The 24,928-nt window shown below is 38.2% G+C and overlaps 1 protein-coding gene across 4 annotated transcripts in view; it reads left to right on the top strand.

The window, feature by feature from the left end:
* LGR5 (leucine rich repeat containing G protein-coupled receptor 5) overlaps positions 1-24,928 on the top strand; it is a 93,515-nt gene that overhangs the window by 38,943 nt on the left and 29,644 nt on the right. For all 4 annotated transcript variants that reach the window (XM_074902870.1, XM_074902868.1, XM_074902867.1 and 1 more), the window contains exons 3-4: positions 12,705-12,776; positions 14,758-14,829. In XM_074902870.1, coding sequence (XP_074758971.1) covers positions 12,705-12,776; positions 14,758-14,829 — 144 coding nt within the window. The remainder of the gene's footprint in view (positions 1-12,704; positions 12,777-14,757; positions 14,830-24,928) is intronic.

Genomic DNA, 24,928 nt, shown 5'->3' with positions numbered 1-24,928 from the left:
CATTATTTCTCATTAATTGTGATTCTGTTTTGTGAAACCCTTCCACTTTGTATTCACTTTTCAAATAAACATAGAAAACAGAAGCCTTTGAAGAGGTGAGGCAACTGATCACCTCTTCTTAATGCAGATGAAAACCCATTGTGCTGAGAGATTCTTCGGTGTTCAGAGGCATGTAATACAACTCAGTCTAGTATTGCATAGAAAAAAGTATAGGCAATGGAAAGGGAACTGGATATTCAATTTCGAAGTAGGGGGTAACAGCCATTGTAGTTCCCATGCTCCTCTATATTTATTTCTGAGCAGTGATTGTACATATGAAAATTATTTTGCTCATCCAGGCATTTCAACATGATTTTTATTCCCAATTTACCTGGGAATTCTGTGTTTTGTTTATGTTGCTCAGTTAAAGGGGACTATTGCAAAATATAATATGGCCTAGAATGCAGACATTGTAACAATAAGATTTTACAGAATCTTTATACCAAAGTAATGTTTCCATGAAATTAAAATGCATCTTAGAAAAATCTATTTGTTCTTCAAAATACAACAACAGGAGCTTAAAATGCATTTTTTTAGGGTTTTTTAGTGTTGAAAAAAGTGCTGCTAATCCCTTTATTAGAGGTCTGGTTCAAAAATCTGATAAAAGCTAACAAGTGATCCACTGAATTTTAGCTTAGTTGGTATGTCCTAGGTGTGTGGTTTGACAATGCTGCTAAGTCATTACCCCAGAAGAACTGAGATTTTATTAAGACAGTTAAACCAGTTGCTGTGACTCCAAAGCAAGGATGTATAAGCCAGCTCTGTTCAGCCAGTTCTGACCTTCTAGGCTGAATCTGATCCACGCTTCCAGCCAAGGTTAGACACCTCTTCAGGCAGCATTCTTGCAGTCCTGGTGATCACGCCTGGTGTTTATTCATAACCAAAGACTTTGATCACTGAAGTACAACATATTGAAACTATGCTGAATTTTTGAGGTCCATATTCCTCTAAAAATTTTGGAAAACATTGTGGAACTTTGAAAACTGAACTGTCTAGCTCATAAAAAGTTTAGTTTTGAGCAAGATCTTTTATTTGTGAAAATGATGGGCAGGCCTTTCAGACCTAATTTTCTCTTAGGTGCATATGATGGAACTCCCACCAAGAAAGAAATATGCTTCAGCTACTTGATTATCAGCAAGTTGCTCTGCATGAACTTGTACAACACCATTAAATAAAATACTTCATTATAAATTCAAAATAACTGCAGATATTTATCAGTGTGACTGAGTCTAAGACTCGATCTCATGTGGAGTATTTCTAGACATATGTCATTCTACAACATGTGTAGAATGCCCATGTTAATAGAGCAGTAAGTTAAAGTAATGCATGAAAAAAAGGGGTTTTTTAAAGTGTAAAGAACTACTTAGGGTAGGATTCTTAAGAGTTTAAGAGGCAACTAGACATACCATTTTGTGATTAATAACACTTCAAAGCAGTGCCTGAAACTGTTTTATTTTATAAATGAGTGTCTCTATGAAGAGTGAAGAAGAAAGCCAATAATAATTTAAAACTATTTAAATCAGACTTAACTACAAATATCTCCAACTAGATGTATCTCCACATATACATACATATGCATATATAAATATATGCACACACACAGAGGCATACACATATATATATAAAGCTTTTATTTTAATTTTAAACATGGGAACCTTTCACAGATAAGCAAAACTCAAGTGATTTTTAGTACATTGCTATTTTTCAGCAACTTAAAACAGGTGTTTTAGTAAAACAGCAGCAAAGGACTGTTTTATTACAATTATTTTACCTACAGAGTAAGAGAGTTCCAAATAACTTCCATTTCTCAAAAATCAAGCAACAAAACCACCTTAAATTAATTGCAACCTACATACAGGTGCAAGAAAGTTTACTGGCACCCATGTTATTTCTAAAAATAACTTTGAAGGTAGTTAAATATATGTACAAGGTTTTTCAGATTGCTCATGGTATTATTACAGACATTACTCAGGCATAAGTGCCTTTAAAAGTGCGTGCATTTTGCTACAATACTGAAGTGCAGAATTACAGATACAATACAAAACACACGTATTGTGTGAATCTCACCTTCTTTGTGTGGAAATCCCTTTACACTGCAGAAGTGGTCAAGAGGCCACTGTATACATGAAAATGAAGTCCTAAATTACCAGGCATAATCCATTACCATCTGTTCTTATTATTGTTTTCCCTTCCCTCTCTTTTTGCTCTTTCTTTCAACAGAGAGGTTTTCAAAGCACTTAATGGGAATTAGGTGTTCTTTTCCCCACTGACTTTGGGCAGGGGGACTGAGCTCTCTGGTCATTTACATCTTTGAAAACTGAAAGCATTAGCTCCTGGGGTGTTGTACAGTCTTTATTATTGTGCTGGTGCAAGCACATTGTGGCTAGCACTGAAAACTGATTCTGTACTTTTTACTGTTATGTAAGCTGGTAGAAGACATGAAAGTGCTGCAGCCGTAGTCCAAAACTTTTTGGAGAAACTGGGGGAATCTTGTAATTACTTCAACAATCTTTGGACAGGATGCTTAAATACTAAAATATTTCCCAAAGATTAATCTGCATAGATTAAAAAACCTCCAAGGCGAAAAAGTAAAAATACCGGCAACTGACATGCACAACTAAAGTAAAAAATAGATTATCAATCTAGTGACCTCAAACTATCCACAGATGCTTCCTTCCAATGTCACTTAAATACCAGTTTTACAGTTCTTGCACAGCAGGTTTTAGTGGAGCTGTTCCTGGTGGAAATTGGCTTGTGCCACCTCCTTCAGCTGAAGCTTCAAGAACTTTCACTGCTAAATGGCTTATGATCCCTTAGGTAATTTCGGACCTGTGCACAACCTAACATGTAAGTTGTGAATTCTGTTTCCTCACATGATTTATGAATTTGATTTCTTCACTTCCTACATGCATACGTGTCGACGATACGTTCAGACTGTGCCACTGTGTTTGATTCATGGTGTTTGTCGGAGAGAGGTACCTGTCACCAGCCAGGCAAGTGGCCCATGGCACATTGTGAATTCTGTTCCTGTAAGGCAGATTGTTGATAACTCAGGGCTGTGGCTCCCCAAATTTGCTTTAATACAGGCAGGGAGGCACTCAAAGTCCTGACAGAGGGAAGTGCACCGGTCATCTTGAGATTAACTGTGTCAGTAAAAACAGTGAGATGATGTTTATTTAGGTAATCAGTTGGAAGCAATTACTTGAGGTAGTCTCCTCTAGTTTTTGCATACACAATTAGTTTGCTTTACTAGAAAAGAACAAACCCAAACACAGAAGATTCCTACTGTACCGGATAACTTGCAACCTTTACATTCCCAAAGCAATTCTGATGTTCTGGAGCTGTCACTGCCTTTGTTGCTGTCTCTTTGATGGCACTAAATCGAGTTACAACAAAGAACTCTCCCATGTGGATGTGTCAGCCAGGCACCCTCCAAACTGACCTTTTTGCTGTCTTACCAAGAATGACAAGATGAGGAACAAAAAAAGGAGAAACAACAGAGCAAATGCCTTACTAAATCAGAGCTGCTTGCATTGCTAGTGGAATAATAGCTTCTGCTGACAGAAAATTATTCTGGAAATGTTAACACAGATTGCACAAAGCAACCTTGATACTGGAACTGCTGTGCATCTATGGTGTAAGGGGGCAGAAGGGGAGAAGATGGAGGAAGGAAGAAGATAGAAGTGAAAAGCATAAGATATGCACGCAAGCAGAAACAATAAATGTTCGAGGTTGATATCCAAGAAGCCTTGTCAGTGCTGCTGCGTTGCTCTTACTGAGTATGTGCTGAAGTTTATTTTTGTCTTGTAGCTTGTAAATGCTTTCTGGAACTTGAAATTTATTCTCCACCAATATTCATTATCAACTAGTTTCAAATGTAAAAAAAGTCATCGGAAGAGCTTTTTGTGTTTTGCGATCAATACAGATAGTGAAATTATACTTAATTACACTAAGGTGAAATGATGCTTTATTAAATGTACTATATATCTGTAGATCCTGAGGCAGGGTTTTAATTTAAGTCTTACACATTCTGCGTGTGCTGCAGTAGCAAGTACAGAGAAATCATTTCCTTTTTGTCAGTGGAAGTTCAACCTGTTTGTAGACTGCTTGATTTCTGTGCAGTGAACACTTCTGATACCTACGCTGTTCAATTTTCCACTTGCTTAGGATTATGGGCAATTAATTCAGCCAACATCACATTTACATCTAATAGGTTCACAAGCACAGTAAAACCAACTTCTCTCTTGTTTTCTTGAATTTCCAAACAGGAGTAGCAGTAATTTCTGCAGTAATTCTTTGGTCTGGCTTCATTGTACCACTCAGAAAATGGTAGTAATCTCGAAACATGTATCTACACAGTTTGTGTCCTTTGCCTATCTCACAGGAATGACAAAACAGCTCACACATTTTTCTTCACTGATAGTCTGATCATGGTGTGTTGTACTGCAATACACTTCAGCCAATTCTTGTTATTAATGATTATTATTAATAGTTCTTACCCTCTCTGTGGTGATACTGAGATAAAACCAAAGCCAGCATCAGAAGTATAAATGACACTTGAAGACCCAGCCTAGGAAGTGTGATGTATATGGATTCACCAATTGTTACTCCATCTTGCTGTAGCATTTAAACACTGAGAAAGAAATTTTAACAAAATGAAGATTGTTCTGGGAGTAGTGATTTGGTGACAGCATTCTTCAGACACAGAAGCAAAGTTAGGACCCTTATTGATGGTATCCTTGGGGTCCACTGCTGGGAATCAGCGTGGGATTTCCTGGCTGATGTTGGAGTACCTCCCGACAGCTGGCCTTGCAGCAGTCAGAAGGCAGGTACCTGGCTGCCTGTTCAGCAGAAGGGCCCTCTTGGAGCCCTGTAGAAGGGCACTGCCTTCTGCAGCGCTGACAGCAAAACAGCTTGTTCGCAGCGCTGGCCATGGACAGCTTTGCGAAAGGAGAGATCAGTTGTCTTTAGCAGTTATTGGATCACAGTCATGCCAGGTGCAGAAAGAGCCTTTGCCTCTTGTAAGTGCAGAAAGAAATAGTACATTTTAGACCATACCCTTAACTGACAAAAATCTATGATCTGTTTTATCAAAGCCAGCTCAAGATCAAATACACACTGATTTCATTCCAACTGCTTGAGGTCAGTTGGAGTTATTCCAGTTTACACCCTATGAGAATTTGGCACATGCATTTTAAAAGGCAATTAGGCCCTAAAGCAAGAGCAGACTGTGTTACATTTGAATTTCCAACTAAACTGTAAGTAGCAATAAATATAATATACAGCACAATTACAACTTGCACACTCCCCTCCTCTTTTTTAAAGAAAGGGGTATATCCTTACATTTTCTTCTTTGATCTCTTTGAGCATCAGATTTTATAATGTATCACTTGACCCACACTTATTTTTATATTACTATAATGATTACAGTTGTTATTAACATGACAGACTGAAATATAAAAAGATAACTAAAATACAGAGTAACATTCAGATTCCTAGTCTAACAAAGTAATTCCTTAAAACCCTTTTGAAATATATATGTTGTTATCATCCATTAATTGACTAATAGTTAACACTGTAATTAATCACCCAATAATTCCTACGTTTCTATTGCATTGGCCCAAGGATAATCACTAATAAATATCAAATTAAACACGTATCTGGAAATTTTGGTTGACTTTGACTAAGTGCTTGGTGAGTGTCCATATTGTCAAAGCTTTTTTGATGCAAGAAGCAGGAACATTTCATCTTACCTATTTGTAGATGTATATGTAAGCTGAAGATAATTATTGTTATGGAAATAATGTAAATTATATGTTGTCTATTTATTTATGTATGTGCAGTTGTGTGCTTGTGTATCTTTGATTAAATTTGACAGGAAACAAAATTGAAGCAAAAGAGTCAAGATTGGTAATTCTTCTTGAATAGAGGCAATTTTTTATATCCAGAACAAGTTGGTTTAGAAAAAGATTTTGAAATTTATGTTTTCCTTTTATACTTCCATGTTGTTCTTCCACAAACAGCCATTTCCTTTAGTAGATATGGAGATAATAGTTTTAGGATTGTTACTAGTGCTATCGGTACAACTCCTCAGACAAGAGTAAATTGCTGGCAGATATGATACTGAGGTAGGATGCAAATGAGAATCCTATTTCTACTTGTGTCAGCACAAATTTTTCCACAGACATCAATGGGACTAAGATTTCACCACGGATCTTTATCAGAACAATTATGGCAGTTGGAGAGGTGGATCAGGCTTTTAAGACAGAAGTTTCAAATTACTAAAGAGAGTTTCTTATCTGTACCCAAGGTATAAAAGACACAATCCACAATTAATGAATTTTAATGGTATTTTCTACATGGCATACTAGTGTTTTAGCACCAAAATCAGAAAGGTTAATGTCACATAGCAGCAGAATTGTCCCAGTTGTTGGGGTTTTTCACTATCTCAGGCCTGTACTTTCAATTTCTATTCACGAAAGCAAAGATGTTTTTCACCAGTTTCTAGATTCTTCTATATAATTCTATTTCAATTTTCTGTCTGGAGAGTTTGTTAGTTGTAGTGTATAATGTAGCAAATGAGAAATACAGCATCTGTTTACCAAGAAAACAGGCAAATATGAAACTGACTGAATTGTGACATTATTGACGTTAACCTCATCTTTAAACATACATACATATATATATATATATATATATAAAAAACAAACAAAATTCATGATAGCATTCTCTTAGCATGTGCAGTCTTTGCTCTCATTCCTTAGATGACATCAGCAAACCAGTTAGTGAACAGAAGAAAGATGCAGACTCAAAGGGACATCAAGGCAAGACAGTAGTTCACAGAATTATTTTTGAAGAAATCTCTCAGTATCTTTGCACAGCTAAAGGATGATTGCAGATTGCACTCAAAATTACATTCTGTATAGGATATTGCAATACCTGTGGACTGATTAAATATAATGCAACACAAGTGATTCACTGATATATATCCTAATCTGTATTAAAGGGCACACGCACTGGCACTGGTCAAGAAACATTGAGTCAGTCTGGTACTGCTAATATAATTTACTGGCATAATAATAAGAGTCTAATATATTTATCATAAATTTGAGTCTAATGAAGTTCTACCTACTATGTCTGTTCTGAAATAGAATTAGAACACATTTCACTAGGTTTTCACTTATTAACAATGGAGCTTGACTCCTTTCACATTGCTTATTCCTATTGTGTGGAGCCATAGCCCAAGATCGAGAGTGCTGTCGATTCTCCTGCATTTCAGCATCTTGCAAGATTTGATCAGTAACTTGTTACAGAAAATTACATTATGCTTATCCTTTTAAAATATAGCATGAATATTAATTAACATAAATGTATGCTTTTTCCCAGAGAGACATTATCTTCTTCATGTCCTTCCTGTATGTTTGATACTGCTAGATTTTGAAGTACACTTTACTGTGTACACTTTACTGTGTGTACTGTGTGTGCTTGTTCAGCATTTGCTGGACTAGATCTTACTCAAGCAAAGAAGCCACTACCTATATCATACTGCCATTGTCTGCTGCAGACGATGAGGAGTAGCTGTGTTAGATTTGCTACAGCTTCTTTCCACAGTTGGTGGAGAAGTGCTTTCTTTATTAAATGCCACAGTTTCTTAGCTGTAGAGAGAAGACTTTTTAGTGTTTCAAGTTCACCTTCCATCCTAGCAGGTAATAAGGAGATGCTTAGTACCAGGGAAGGCTTGTCCTGATGCAGAAAACATCCATGCACAAAGCAGTTCTGAGTTGGCAAAGAAAAATTATTCTACTAGAAATGTAAAGGAAATAATTGACTGTGCTCAGTCTCAACTTCATATTAATTTGCTTCTTTCTGAGGAATGAAGTTTTTCTTTTCAGACATGAGCAACAATTGAAGGAAAACAAAAAGAAGTTTCTGATTATTTTCAGAGTTTTTTGTGGGTGTCTCCTTAGTTGTATTGTCTTTGGGAATGTTCCTCTGATTTGGTGACCACCATTTCTCAGAACCATGACACTGCAGGAGAGGTCAGAATACACCAAAGGAGTAAACAGATGGGGAACACTCAAAGGAGAGCCCAGACACACCTTTTCATGAACCTGACCTGCAGCACTGTAGCTAGCAGTGAGCAGAGATTGCCAGCTGGGCTGAACTGCACTGAAAGATGTTTTATAAATTGCTGCCATTTGAAAGGATGGAGGCAACATGCTTTTCTCTCAGTTCATTTATTTTACATCTTTAGAAAGAAACATGCAGTAGTATAAAAATTCATCCTATGCTTAAGCCAAAAGTATCCTAGTATCTTGACTCCCAACAGTGGCAAGTAGCAGGTCCTGAGGGAAGCATGTGATAACTTAATACAGCCTCCATTAATTTGCAAGATTATATGAAGCTGTATAAGTAAAATCTAGTTCTAAAATTCAGCTCAAAAATATGATCCAAAATCAGTAACTGTATACTTTTGATTACTTTTTCATTAAAAAGATAGGGAACATTTGAGCCTGAATGTATTTAATGAGATATTTCTAAAATAATGTCAGAAATGTTGAAAATAAAAGAAATAACAAAAATTGAAATTCAAAGTTGTTCAAACAATAGAAACCAGCCATTTGGTTATGTAAATGCTATAAACAAGCTAGTTCATTCCTGCTCTCAGAAATCATTAACTAAATTATGAACTATAGAGACAGATAGTATGTCCGTTCTCATCTGTTCAGGGAAAGCAATATTTACCCACCCAGACTAAAATCACTACCCAAAATCCATCCAGAGTTCAGTAAAATGCTGGGCAGCTTTCCTCAAATAATTTAGGGTAATGGAAAACAAAAACCCTGAAGTGGAGAAGAGTAAACCCTGATAGAAACATGATCACTGTAGTGTCAACAAGGGGATTAATTTTCCTCTATGCCAGGACTGACATTAGAAACATGGTAATACCAGGAAAAACCTACAAGGAAGGCACTAAAAATGGTCAGAAACAAATAAGCCAAACTTAATGAGCTTTGCAGCATGACTTAAAGAGCTGGTGTGCTAATTTTCATCCAGGAATACTGAAAAAATTAGACTGCAATTCCAGTGAATCATTTTTGCTGATCTTTACCAAATACAACAATGCTGTGGAATTCCAAAGAGCTGGGAAGACGCTACTGTTGTACCAGTGTCCAGAAGTGATCTCATGGAGTATCTTGGGAATAGATAGGTAGTTTGCCTGAAGTCAGTTCTGCAGGAAATCGTGAAAAGAGCATCATAAGAAAGAATTTAATACGGTAACTGAAAGTCAGAAAACATCGTTACATATAAGGTAATTGTTCCCAGATGTCTACCTTTTCTGACATTGTCAGTTTGCCTCATGAGAGAACTACATGGACATATATGTATTTTGGCATTTGTGATATGTTTGATGTAGCCCTCTACTGAAATATGTAGGGCTATACATGATGTGAGTGATCTGCTGCTGCATAAGCAGAGGAGTATCATATAAGACAGAATTAATCACTATCTGCAAAATTAGTGAGAGCTCTTTCCAAACCAAAAAATAGTTGAAGCAGAACTTCAGCAATGACTTGAGGTTTGAAAAACTCTTAAGGAGAAATGCAGAAGCTGTGTCTACAAAAAACATTAACATGTAGTTTCATCTGTGTAACATTTAGTAACTGAGAAGTTGTGATCTAAAAGGAAAAGAAGTAGAATATAAAACAAGGGTTGGAATTTGAAACAAAACAAAAGAGGAAAAATATACATCTCAGTTTAACAGTGCAGGTAACTGTCACTCAGAAAAGCTCAGGAACATGGCTCAGCATCTCTCGCTTAGAACTAACTGTTTGCTTCAGATATTCCTCTAAAAGCTCGGGCATGGGGAGGCATCAGGCTCTTAGGGTGGTATATTGTGAGTGGCCAGATGACCCAAATGTACCTTACAGTCAGAATGACAACAGTTTAATCCATCAAATCATCTCCTGAAGATAGTTTGACAGAAAACCTGGCCACAAAAGCTTTAAAAAAACACCTAACAAAAAAGTTACATGGGGAAGTTTTAGCCATCAGAGACTAGCTCAAGTACAGCCTGATGCGGTACAGTCTCACTAAAACCATCCTGAATGTTGGTGAGATGTGTAGCATGTACATGTATGGGTGTGTCTCTGTGCTTAGGTATTTCTTTCTAAATATATTAGATATACATTACAGGTATAATAATAAAGTCTTAAAATTATGACAGTCCATTTTCAAAAAATGCCGAACATTAAGGCTTACCACAGAAAGCCATGATGATGTTCTGAAGCTGGGAAAAGTGAGTATTGCATATTGAAACAAGTCTTTAAAGCTGCATAGTGTCCCAATTAAATTGCCACAGTCCTGCATTTGCAGCATGGAGCAACATGCTTGGTAATTGCCAGAGCCATTCTCCAGGAGCTCTTAAACAGGTCTGATTTTCTCGGCTAGCCCATTTTATGACGTGTATTCCAGTTCAAACAGGCAGTATGAACATGTAGTGTGGTTGGCAGTTTGCACTGCGACAATTATGAAAATTGCCGCAACACAGCCACTCTTAAGAAGGAATGGTGGCCTGAAAGGGCAACAGCGTGAGTCTTTAGACACATGGGTTTAGTTCTCTGCTCTTTATCAAGCTTTCCATATGAGCAATAACTTACAGCAGTAAGTGAAAACCTCAGTTCCTGTACCTACTTTTTTTTCCAGTACAGTTCTGCAGACTTTTAACTTTCTGGTTGATACCAGGCTCATGTTCAGACTTATGTCCAGTCATGTCATTAAAATAACAGAGCAAAAGGATGCTATGGGTGCGAAGTAGTCCTTAGTCTTTCTAAAAAATCATATCATAAACTGAGATTAGCATTAGATAGGGCCTGAGCCTCTACTAGTCTGTGATCCACAAATGGCATTTGCTTTCAGGGACCCAGTCTGGCGTGCCTAACCTAGCACACACCTGCATGATCCAGCAACAACCCAGAAGTCATTGCCATTTTCATTCAGAATGAAAACTGAAGTTGGAGAAGTCCCTCACACATCTGAAAAAAAATAGGCTCAGCCTGTGAGTGCCTCACCTTGGAGCAAGAGTGAGCCAGGTTTGGTTCACTCATCTGCCTGCAGGAATTCAGGTGCATGTACCTGATTCTCAGATGTCTGAACATCAGACTCCAGTGTACTGCAAAATGAGAGACAAGCTCAGCAACTCTGAAGCTGAGAGCCTCTGCAGAGCACAATTAAATTAATTGAACATAGAGAGGAAGAGCCACCTGCTCGGAGTAATAGGTCACATTGCTCAGCAGGTGTGTGTTTACAGGCAAAAGCCTTTTCCACAAATCAAAAATGTCTGAAAAGTCTTGGGAGCTGGGATCTAGAATGGTGTTTTCTCTCTTCATGGCCTAATTTTTATTTTCTGTATGAAGGAGGTGTCTGAAGAGCTGGTGTGCTCCGGACCCTGTAGTTAGCTTGGGGCAACTAAACTCCAAAGGAAGGCAATGTTTAAGGGCCAGTCAGTGCTGGATCTTTGGACTGCAGACATAAGCACTTGGCATTTTCCATGAACAGTACTGGCAATGCTAACGCCTACTTCAGTGCTGTAGGTTCCTCTCTGGCAGCTTGGTGCCTAAGGCATTTTCTGGATCTAGTACTGTGGTCTTTCCTAAGGGGCCAGAGGCCAAATCAAATGTCAACTCTGTTATCACATCAGCTGGTCAGTGGTAACTGTCTGCAATTTTAGTGTACAATATCTTAGCTGATGGATTACATCATATCAACCTGCATTTGTTGCCAGCTAAGAGCAGACACTATGACTCTAGTGACACAAAGTAATGACTAGGAATCTGACCCCTACTAGTCAGTTTTCCAGATAGGGTACAGCTATCATAGCACATTCATGCTGACCTGAGACGTTGGGAGGCTACATGCAAGATGCTTTGGAGTTGCACTGATGGGGAGCATCGAAATGCCATTATTTCACATCAAATACATGATCTCTTTTGTAGGCACAAACCTGACAGAATGCAGTCTTTTTTTGTCAGAGTAACAACACTTTACAGGGGTATTTGTTGTACTTACCTAGGTCTGTAAAATACTTTCAGGCATTTTGAGAGGAAGATGCAGTAGAAGTAGGGAAAAAAGCCCTACGAACTTTAGCAAATACACTTTATGCTAACGTATTACACATCTGCTCACAGGGAAAATCATGATTCCACCAGTACAGCAGTTTTATGTGTAGTTATTTTGAAATGAACTGTGGTCATTACTATGTGGATGTATTTTGATATTAGTGCAAATGAGTTAAATGTTCACAGACATCATACATGCTAATTGTTGTCAGTATATCTATATTTTTGTTGCTGTGATTGCTATAATCCTTAAAAAGAACAATATGAAGAATCCAGTGTGCATTCTAAACTATAAGTTCTATTTGCAATGAAACTGCATTTTGTCTCTGCAGTCCAGCTGTCAGTAAATCAACTGTACAGTTAAGGGCTTTTCTCTTTTTTTTTTTCTTTTAAAAGTGTATTAATGACAAAACAAGGCTCTTAAACTACTGCCTCTGGCATTAGTCACTCAAACATAGCTATATTGCACTTTTTAACAACCAAATTAATTCCACATGAAGAGAAAAAGTACTCACTCTTTTTCTTTTCCTTTTTTAAACTTTGCAGACGTCTTGCAGGAAATGGCTTGACATACATTCCTAAGGGAGCATTTGCTGGCCTTTTCAGTCTTAAAGTGCTGTAAGTAAACTGTGTGTTGTTTGATATATTTCTGATTTCCTAAATGCTCCAGGGAACTAATTAACCAGTGACATTTTGATCAAGTAAATTACGTATTTTGATCAGCTCATTTTGAACAATTCAACTGAAGTGAAGATACATATGAACATCATTAAATCTTTGTTTTTTCATATAGAAAATATCCTAAACACAAAGGTTGGAAAACATTAATGGCATTGTAAAAAAAACCCATGCTCATCAAGTAGATGTCTCTGTAAAATATCAAAGGTAAAAACTGGTTCAGTTAATAGTTTCTTTAATTGTCTCAGAAGTTCTGATTTCAAGTCTAAAAATCTTAGTGAACTTTTCATGATCACACAAAACTGTGGGTAAATTGCCTTCTCCTTTTCTTGAGAGCTAGGGGCAAGAGGCATCATTGTAGAACACCATGTAATTTAAAATGCAGTTTGTATTTCATATCTTGTTCTTTGCAATGTAATTACTATAAGAGAAATTATAAAAAATATGACAAAACCCTTTATTATTTGGAGAAATTAAACAGTACATATAGTTACTAAAATTATTAGCAGGCCACATCTCACAATATTTATACTAGAGGGGATCTTTGCCTATGTAAAGTTCACAGAGATGAGAATGCAAGAACACCAGCCTCCTAGGCAGCGTCAAGCCAAACCAGATGCTACTGTAAGAGTATACAAAGCTCTACTGAAAAAATATGTAAGTGGGAAAGAAGTATGAAGAGCTTCCCACTCCATCTACCCTTAAGTTGGCCAGCTGTAGTTCTTGTTGGCCTAAGAAGATTTAGGCCTGCCAAAAATTATTTCATTTACAATGTCCCATCAAGTATGCCTCATTTTGAAGACAGCATGTACTGCTTCAGTTTTACTCACTCTGGTGGTTTAGGCCCTGCCGGGACCCGAGACCAGGCTGCCATTGTCCCTCCCCCACCCTCGGACCAGTCGGGGCAGGGAGTGATATCAACCCCAGGGTTGAGATGAGGAAAAATTTAATACAACAGTGTAACAAATAATAAACCGAACAACAACAGTAGCAATAACAATAAACTAATAACAATGAACAGGACAAGAGATATACCACAAGGATACAGCAGAGAAGGGGAGCAACCATAAACAAAAGCCATCCTCCACTTGGGCGACTGGACCTGACGTCAGCATGGTATTGAATAACCCGGCTGGAGCCCCCTCCCCACTGCAGGGGAAACTTAACCCTATCCTAGCTGAACCAGGACACCCACATAGAATCCTTTTGTATATGTAGTTGGTCCAGACAAGGATATTAGGTGGTGTGAATGAAACGGTACTCAAAGAGAGGAAGAGATTATTTTGGAATGAAAAGTGACTTTTGAATCTTTTCAAGCTAAATGATGTGATATTTCAAAAAAGAGGTTTGTCAGGTCATTGCTAGAGAACTTCCATTTGACAAAATTGATTTCATTGGGGAAAATTCAGCAGGTTTTACAGAGATAAAATTTTATTCTAACCAAATCATAAACTCATCATACAGTTAAAAGTTCTGTTTGCCATAGTAGCATTTTCCTGAGTAAGGATTTCAAGAGTCAGTCCTTCACAGCTTTGTCAGAATAAGAAACTGAAGCACTTTAGAAGGAAAACAAAATCGGTACATGAGGATCACAATTTCAGAATCACTGGAGGCAATTAGGAGCTCAAGCCCTATTGAAAGCGAATTGGATTTATTCTTTTGACTTCCTCAGTTGCTTTCAAAATATTGCTCAAAGCTGATGTATAGCTATTAACAAAGCTAAAATGCTACAGGTATTTGTTTGCTTTGAAGAGAACTGGCATTTGACAGGGGCAGGAGAACAGAGAATTTTGTAGCTTTCCTTTGTTTGTAACCTTGAAGTAGAGCCAGTACAAAGGAGGTAAGCTTGGAAGAAAATTTACAATAGAAAGAAATTGTCTTTACAGTGTTGATTCTGGTTTTTGTGCTACTCAAAATGTAGGATGCTGCAGAATAACCAGCTACGCCAGGTTCCTACTGAAGCACTCCAGAACTTGCGCAGCCTGCAGTCTCTGTGAGTATACTTGATAAATCAACTTGTAACCTTCCATGAACAATAATATATGATTACCTATTAATTACCTGTTAATCACTTAATAATGTGCTGAATCAACTTTTTCTTTTAACTCTTGGGCTGCTTCTCAAGAGAATTGTACTCTCAATTAAACATCAGAAGTGACTGATTTCATTACAGTAATTTTACGACACCAGCAGCTTCTTTGCAGAGTTATAAACTGGTTCACCATCTAAGACATACCTTGCTTTGCAGTGCTTTCTGTCAAGAAGAATATCATCCCTTGAGCACTGGTCTTTCCCATGATTTCTTTTTAAGATTCTTTACTGAATTTTGTTTTTTTTTCATTTGGTGTAATTTTTCTCTTTTTAAGCAGTATGGAAAACACTAGTAACTCGTGAAACAAAGTGTACTAGAGGATGCTTAATTATATTCTGTGCTTCAGGCAGGCCTCTGTATTTATAGTTCTTGACTGTGCCGTTCTGACTCAGTCCACAAGCTTCAGTTTTAACAGAACTCCTGCCAGAACTGCTGGACCAGGACTGAGGATTGGCTGCTTTGTGGTATGAATGAAATTATTTTGATGTGCTTCTGCCCCATAACATAAGGGTGGTTGTAGCAGGTTGTGCTGAAAGCTGACCTAGCCCTTTATCCAGTCTTCAGCAGCAGATTGCAAAGGAAAACTAGAAGGTCTGGCAAAGAATATAATAATACTCCTTCGGTAAACTGTCCCAGCTGCCAAAGGTTTGCACTTAGGGACTCACTAAGCCTATTGTGGCTTCTTTGAATTTAATAGCTCTTAAAGAATTTTCTTCTGTGAGTTTGTACAATTGCTTTTTGAGCCAATGTAACACTGATGATTTTTTGTGGCAGTATTATCTGCTGGTCAGCTTAGCCCTGTGTATCATGGTAAAGTACCTTCCCACTACATTTGATGTCTCTTAAGTATAGCATCAAGAAAAAGTGGAAACAGCAGTTCCTTACTGATATATGCCAGATTTTATAGACCTTTGTTGCATCTCCATTAGTCATGTTTTTCAGAAGTAGGGCTGTTAAGACTCTTTTCTCATGTGGGAGCTGTTCCCTTCCTCTGGTCATCCTTGTCACTCTTACTGAACTTTTTTTCACTTCTCATATATTTGATTTGAGATGAATCAAGGAGGGAGGGATCAGACCTGCACAGCATGTTTAAAGTGTTTGCACACTGTGGGTTTATAGAGGGGAATTGTGGATGGTTTTTTGTTCACTTTTCTACTAATTCCCCAAACTTTGTTTTGCCTAATTTTTTAACCTTTACTGAACACTGAACTGTTACTTTCATACAACTGCAGAGCCTCTTTCTAGTATGTTGGTAGCTACTCAAGAGTTTGTCATGTAACGTTTGAATTGCCTTTTCCCTAAGTAGTCACTTGACACCTATCTATACCAAAATTCATCTGCCATGTTCTTGTTCAGTCAGTTGAGTATCATGAGTTCCTTCTGCTGCACTTGCAGTTCACATTTTGCAACCACAAGGCCACTCTTGCTATCTCAATGAAGGACACAGTAAATAGAGTATGCTTCTGAATTATCCACAGAATTCTGTTTTCACCTGATACAGAAAAAAAAGACTGTGGAAGGATCTACTGATTTTGATTGCGCAGCATAAAATATCTGGATGATTGAAGATAGGCAGACAGGTTCTTTGGCCAGAGGAAAATGTCAACTGACTCTTCTCTGTGCTTTAGTTGACCACCTTGTATTTTCGCAGATTTGCTTTGAAATATAATTATTTTCCTAAAAAGTTCCAAGACCCAAATGTGGAAGTAAATCTGGAAGGTCAAATAACTATCACAAAAAATGTTGCTACAGTGTACACTGATCACTGGTGTCACTGGTAAAAGTCTAACAATGATAAGGATAGAGTGAGCACCTGTACCAAGCCATCCCATCTGGATAGAGTAAGATGTATTGGTTGAGAAATGTACTGTATTGAACATGCTCTTCCTTTTTGTGTATAAAGAAGTTCCACCAGAAAGTTAACAACTTTTGCATATGTTCAATTCAGCCAAAATCTGAAGAATGGAATTAATGAAATGAATTGATTTTCAGCAAAATTATGTCATCTGTGTATAACTTACCACTACACAGACACACATTATACTGTATTAGCTCCCAGGTTCTTATGTCCGTCTTGAACAACATTTACCTCCTTAGTGTACAAAGCATTCGTTAAGGTTTCTAAAGGTGAAACAACCCTAAGAATTAATTATCTTATAATTGTTACTCGGTCAGTGCCTTTTTTCTTTATTGACCAGACACAGAGTGAAATATCTCAGCCATATACTTTTGAGGTTACAGTTCTTTCCTTTGATCTTTGAAAAAGTCCTGAGAAAATGCTGGTCTAGTGACTATATTAGATTTTCTTCCTGCTAAACAAACAAAAAAAAATCTTGCTGAGATCACATCACTCTATACACATTCTGGACCAAAACACGATAAGCCAAGCAAACAAGAGTTCCTTTGTTGCTCTAAAGGAGACTGTTGAATTTTCAGCACAGTTTCTAAACAACATGACAGTCTCACTCAGGCTCTGTTGCAAATATTTTTTTCCTTGGATGAAGAAGTTGAGGAAGTAAACCAAACATCGTTTGTGCAGTCTATTTAAAGGACTGATATTTTATGACAGAACTAAAACAGAGGGAGAATAGGAGTGGTCAGTGGAAAGCTTTAGACAGCTGTGTAGCAGACCCAAGATGGAATGATACGGATTTGTACAGAAAAGCTACTCTCACCTGAAAAACGATCACCAGCAAAAGAGACCTCTTTGAGGAAAAGAAAACTATTATTCTTTTGTTTGCTTAAACAGGGTTGTGCCTGTCAGATAAAGGTGTGCACAGATTCAATTTCTTGTTTCATATCATGTAGGAATTTTCTGTTCACAGTGTGGTTCTTGCATTGGCTTCTGATTTACAATAGGAATTATTTCTTGAAACCTTTGAAATAGCAGGAGTTTTTTCAAGAGTGTAATCAAGAGGTTAAAAGCCTTCACTAAAGCAATTCCTATAAGATAGCAACTTCTTTTATTTGTCATGTTTAACTATGCAGGTGGCATGATTTGTGAAGCTCATTAACCCTTTGCTTTAGGTTAGTATAGATTCAAAACACTTAAAACTGGTGACAGAACTCAAATCTCTGCCTTTTGTGGTTTCACTCAAGAAAGGCAGGTACATAGAGGTGCAAGCCATACTAACTGCCTTGCCACCTTAATCAATGTTAAAATAATTTGTATGTAAATATGCATATATAATTGTGTGTGTGTACATGCACAATATATGGGTGTATATATATATGCACACACAAGTTTTCCATGTTCACTTATAATGCTAATTCATCACAAATTTTTGCAGAAAAACATATTTCTGGATGCTCTCCTTATTATCTAGTTCCAGGCTCAAAAATGACAGTATAAGTAACAGTATTGGTAGATACATTAATTGATGTTAAATGGCCTCTGGCACACAGAACAAGAACTGGTATATTGCAGGAACAAGCAACAATTTCTTTCACTTTCTTGTCTAAGTTATAATATTGCTGGCATTCAGAATGGTGTGACAAGTTTGAGTGATAAATATTTATTCATGGCTCACCCTACCTCTAGAATAGATCAGTCTTCTTCAGTCAGCAGACATTATTCAATAAATGCTATAAAATGGGCACCAAAAAATTAACCAAAACTCCCTAAGATTTGTGAATTTCACCTTCAACAGAAAAAAATCTATGCGGAAACATTTATATTTTTGCCTCAAAACAAACAACCAGCAGTATTTTTTTCTGTCGCTGAAGCAAAAAACAAAATTAAACTATTGAAATCTTCTCCAATTTTATAAAAACCTATGTAGTTCAATAGTCAATAACAGTTGTGCTACTTTGGTTAATAAATGAGTTCAGCTACCAGAACCTGGAGAATGATTGCATAGGACTCCAGTTCCCTCTGTGGTAAAACAATTTAAGGAAGTAATCAGAGCATGTTGATTTTGAGATGTGCTTTGCTCTCCAAGTTCAGCAGAAGGATATCTTCAACTTATTTTATGAACTTAAATTTTCCTCTGAAATCAAGTGTGAATGCAAATTATCTGGATTACTAGTCCTAACAATTCAAATGGCATTTATTTCTGTTAACCCAAAAAGAGGAAGACATGTTTGCAGGTACCATGATTGAAAAGGAGGAACAAACAATCAGTGACATGTCACAACTTAGATCTTGGCAGCAGGGTCTGAATGCTGTCTCCCCTGTTACTCACCTTAAGCAAATGTATTTCTTTAGAACTGACTGTAAGCAGATGGTCTCTGGATTTTGTGTTTCCCACAGCATCAATAGCTCCATTCTGCTTTTAAATCAAGAAGTCTGTTAGTTATTTTGAATATACCTGTATAGTCCAAAAACCTTTTCCATATGTATATTGATTGATTTTTCAAACATCGTTATTAATTAACAGCTTGTTTTCTGTCTGACATTTTTCATTTAATGTAAGTATTTGTTTAAATAGGTATCTTTTTTTCTCTAGTGTAATTGTCTTGTCATTTCTAATGACATCCCTTATGTACCAGAATTGGCATATAATTGAACAAGAAGAGTTTAGTAAAACAGGCAATGACATATCAATAATTTCTTTTTATTTTTTCCCTGAATATGTAACACAAATTTTATATTACTAGCAACCAATAAGTTGCAGATTTCCATTTGCGAATGCTGCTAAATAAAGGAGAAAAGCATAATTGGCACTGCTGATGGAAAATCAAAGCTTCTGCTATTCTTTTATTGGAACTATTGTAATACAACCCTTTGCAGTGAGTTCTACAGATGAAAATTCACTCCCTGTTTATTTTCTTGTTTAGACGTCATTGTTAATGAGCAGCTTTTACTGCTGCATTGTCAGACACAGAAACATTCAAAATCAAGAACAGATCAGGTGCTATCTCACTGCCCATGCCAAACCAGTCATGAAGGACGTTTAAAAGCAAGCTTTATTTACTGTATCACCTGCTTTCATTCCTGAAAAATTTAAGAGGACCTTTACTTTAATAGTAGAAAATAGTGCAGAATACAACATAGCCTGTCTTCCAGAGTGCTGGAAACAGTTGATAGAGGGAAGAAATAAACCATCTTTTCTCCCTTGTCAACCTGCAAAGTTGGAATGTAGTGAAGCAAATTAATTTGACTTTACAAGTAACAAGAAAAAAGTATCAATGAAATCTGTTTTAAATTTCCTAACAGTATTTGTAAATCGCTAAATTTAAGATATTTTGGTATTTGTGGAGCACCTGATGGTGACACCAAGTTTTACATAAAAGATTATCCAGAACATCTTGGATGTTCTTAAGTAATTGCCCAGCTGGAACAGGTCAGCAAATGGATTTTTCATTTTCTCCCTACTCCTCCAAATATTTGACATTTCATGACAAGTTTTCATTCTTAATCTGAACAAAGCATTGAAGACTTTGAGGGCACAGAGTTCTGTATTGCTTCCAGTTCAGGCTTGAAATTAAAAAGCCCTTTTTTCAGAAATATTAACTTTAAACAATTTTTTTCTGGTTTGATGCTTGTATTAATAATCCCAATTTTTAGTTGAAGACAAAACAGATTTGATGAGATCACATTCTCCCAAGAGAACTGTTTTCATGAAAAGACAGGAGCTTTAATTGTGGTTTTTCATGTCACACCCCATGATAATGAAGCCTACAGAAGCTATTATCCTTCTTAGGAAACCCAGTACCTCAACAAGTACCCACAAACTCCCTGAGGAGGAATTTCCCCCAGTTTAAATCAAGGTTGTGTGTCCCATGCAGATGTCTATACATATACTCAAAGATGTCTCAAAACTCACTATTACAGTCTCTTCACTTTATTGCATGTCTTAATCAGCCAAGCTACTAGAGCCCTGGTGCGCACTGGATAACAGAAGAGTGACCGAAACATGGAGCACTAATACAATGCCAGGCCAGCCCTCTCAAGTCACAGACACTTTTCTAGCTTGATAAGGATCTGAGAGGAAGATGGAGGTGCAAGGTTCCCTAAAATGCATGTGCTACTATTTTGGGGGGTTGCAGTCCCGAACTCAACCAGTTGTAGGGCTACTTGCTTTTAAAACGGGGTGCAGAAAGGCTGAACTAGATCAGCAATGCCAGGCCACTGGGTGATGTTCTTTCATCTAGGAGAAGCTACTAAGCATCTGACCCTTTTGTCTTCTGAGTAATCTCAAAAGAGAGGTTTTTTTAGTCACATTTGTAAGGGACAGACAAATTTCTCAACCTCAGAACTGCTAGCCAAAAATCATCCCGCATGTCTGAAGCCCATCAGGATGTATACTACATGTACACCACATCCTCCTTGGCACCGTATGATGACAGACTGTGGCTACAGCCAGCCTAGCAAAGCAAACAGTGCTGCAAGTGCTCCCAGGCACCGGCCATGACCGTCTGTCCTGTTGCGCTGTTAACGGGGTTCTTGGCACACTTTTGACCCTTGCCAGTTGACCCGTGCCAACTAACATTTGCCTGAACTATTCGTGAGGGCCATCTGGCAGTTCACACACCCCTGGGGCCATCCCCAGTAGGCTCTCTACATACAGCCACCTCACTTTGGAGGCTAGGAGAGGTCACCGGCATAACATGGGCCTCTCTGAGCCAGTTGGCTGCAGGACCTGGGAGCATTCCCAGCCACATCAAGTGTGCTGGTCTAGCTGTGGACTCCTGATCTGAGTCTGCAGTCAGATTCCTAGGATAACCTGGTGTCCCCCACTTTTTCCCACCTGTGGGAATTGAAGGTACCCAGTATCAGAGCCAATCTTTGTATAAAGATGTTTATAAAGGTTATTGATTGTATATAAAAGGTGTTGATTGACAGCCGGCTGAACAGGAGCCAGCAGTGTGCCCAGGTGGCCAAGAAGGCCAATGGCATCCTGGCTTGTGTCAGCAATAGCGTGGCCAGCAGGGACAGGGAAGGGATCTTACCCCTGTCCTCGGCACTGGTGAGGCCGCACCTCGATTCCTGTGTTCAGTTTTGGGCCCCTCACTACAAAAAGGACATTGAATGACTCGAGCGTGTCCAGAGAAGGGCAACGAAGCTGGTGCAGGGTCTGGAGCACAGGTCCTACGAGGAGCGGCTGAGGGAACTGGGGGTGTTTAGTCTGGAGAAGAGGAGGCTGAGGGGAGACCTCATCGCCCTCTACAGCTGCCTGAAAGGAGGTTGCAGAGAGCTGGGGATGAGCCTCTTTAGCCTAGTAGAAAGTGACAGGACAAGAGGTAATGGCCTCAAGTTGTGCCAGGGAAGGTTTAGACTGGATATTAGGAAGCATTTCTTTTCAGAAGGGGTTGTTAGGCGTTGGAATGGGCTGCCCAGGGCAGTGGTGGAGTCCCCATCCCTGGAGGTGTTTAAGAGTTGAGTTGACATAGCGCTGAGGGATATGGTGTAGTTGGGAACTGTCAGTGTGAGGTTAATGGTTGGAATGGATGATCTACAAGGTCGTTTCCAACCTTGATAATTCTGTGATTCTGTAAACATAGCATTACAATTGGCTATTTGTGGTTTATCACAGAATCACAGAATTGTCTAGGTTGGAAAGTTATGCAGTGCACTAGCGTCTTGGCCCACCATCTTGAATGCAGATTTATCAAACACCTGGGCATCATGTTTGGATATAAAGAGAAACACTGAGGATTGAAACTTCCAGAGCTGAGAGACCTCCTCATGTAGAACTGAGCAGTGGGACAGAAACAAATGCTCGCAAACTGTGACTTGTGACTTTCCGTTTTTGGTCTTGCTGTTGCCACACAGGGTTCTTTGTATCGGTCCTGTGGAAGCCCATACAAGGGCAGAGCTGAAAGTGAGCTGTGGGAACTGCTAAGCTGGTGTGTTGTAATTAAGGTTTTACAATCGTCCTAGCATTTTCCCCTGTGGACTGAAGGGGATATCCTGCGTAAAGGGCCATGTTTGAAAAACATGGCTCACAATAGCCATCTATACTTTCATTACATCCACTTTTCAGAGCCAGTTTCAGTGTCACTTTCCATTACTTAGATGCTTTAGTTAAACTCCTGTGAACAAACCCTTGAGGCAGTCCATGTCACCATACATTAGCAAAGATGGTGGGGCTGCAGATGATCCCCTCCTGCTTGTTATACCCTCCCCAGACAGGCCCTGTCTCTAGCCTGTGTCCATCATAACCCCATGCCTTGTGGCGAGGCTTGGCTGTAGCTCCCTGCATAACAGACCCAGGTCAGGAGAAGAGGAATATGGTAGGAGAGGAAGAAGCATACCCCTTCTTTAACCCATCATGCCCAAAATCAGTCCTCATGTGCTGTCACTTCTTTGCCTCCCCTACCTGTTATGTATAGCTCCTTTTCATTTGGTTTTACCTCTCTATTTTAAACTTAAATGTCAGAAGAAACATTTTGTCCTTGCCTTCTTTATCTGTCTGTGTGGCTTTTCTCTTCAGTCCCTTCATTGTATTCAGGCCCTCATCTATTGCAAGAAGAGGCAATCCATCTAATAGCTGTTTCTTTCAGAGGGGAGAATGATGTGGAAGAAAGCTTCTTCCCGATCCCCTATCTAGTATTTGATTTAACCCTGAATGAATGAGCAAGACACTCCAACAAGACATTAAGGAATTTCTTGATCACAAGGTACATCCAGGTTGTAGCTGGGCTTGCTCTTGAGAGAAAACTCAGAAGAAGGAAAAAAAATATATTCGCTTAGAAACCTACAAGTGGTGTAAAACTAAGTATCCAGTCATGTTGAATTGATCAAAAAAAGAGAATCTTTTTCAAGCATCCACCTTCACCTGTTTTAGAGTACCAATAAATGTTTATAATTCTATATTAACAATATCTTTTCAGAATTTTTGCACATGGTTGTAGCATTTACTGTATGTCACAGGAAACACCAGTGAGATAGATTCCACATAGTTCAAGCATTTGCTTTGAAAAGTTTGGGCATTTTAAGTGAGCTCGTAGTGAATTTCATACTGACTGCTTTATTTACATGCTGCTTATCAGAAAAGATCGAGCATTTCTGTTTCCCTAAATTGGTTCTCTCTGGAATATAATAGCAGCTTTCAAACTCACCACGTTATCTATATATTTTCAGTTATAAATAGGGTCATGTTTGTGAGTTAATGGGTTTAGTTCTAGAAGTGCCAAAACTTTGATCAACACATATAAAACAATTGGCTGAAACCGGCTATTTTGATCAATGGTTTATACATCGGTGTGCATTACCTACGGTATGACTGGAAACATAACCACTGCTCAAACCTTTTAATATCTGCAGGAGGGAAAATGGTACTTGGAAATTTTAGAAAGATTAGATAACAAAAGAGCACTTTAGGCAGTACTTCTTACGAGCACTTGCAGTATACGTAATCTAGTTACAGGACCTGCAGCACAAATCATTGTAGCTTCTTGCTCTCTTCCAAGCTTTATTTAAACAGTAATTCAACTACCTAGAATTTAATTTATATTGTAGCAGTCCTGTTTTTCTTTCTGTGTTGTGTATTTTGTTTACATAGCCAGTGGTGGGTTTATATTTGGAAACTTCAGCTATAAAAAAAAAAAAAAATCTGTTCTTTGATTTGCTACCAAATATTGGTAAGATAAAAGTCCTGGTCTCACTGACAACAGCAGAAGTAGTGCCATTTCAGACACAGGATCACATACAAACAACTGACTGTCCGCTTCACCATGCGGCCAGGCATCCTGTGAGTAACTCCTGTGGAGTCAATGGGGACATGAGAGCTGCACAGGCAGGCTTCATATTGAATAAGATGTAATACAGTAACACATTTAGTTTGAATAAAACCTCCATTCTTTAATCAGTGTAACTGTCAAACTAAGGCAACTGTAACTTCTTAGTTTACATATCTGCATCACCCAGGGAAGAAATTTACTTCTGACTGAACACAAAAAACCTTATCTACTCATTCAAATTATACCTTGTTTGAAAACACAGGCGTAGCATGGTTGTTGCCCAGGGAATGGAGGGGGTAAAGCATGAGTATTTCTAAACATTTCCAGCCTCACCCGTTTGTTGACAGACCCTTGAGTTATTTTGGAGGCTCTG

Source organism: Athene noctua, chromosome 3 (genome assembly GCF_965140245.1).
Source record: "Athene noctua chromosome 3, bAthNoc1.hap1.1, whole genome shotgun sequence".
NCBI classification, from domain to species: Eukaryota; Metazoa; Chordata; class Aves; order Strigiformes; family Strigidae; genus Athene; species Athene noctua.
Note: the sequence above shows the minus strand (reverse complement) of the source record. Positions and strands in the feature narration are given on the sequence as shown.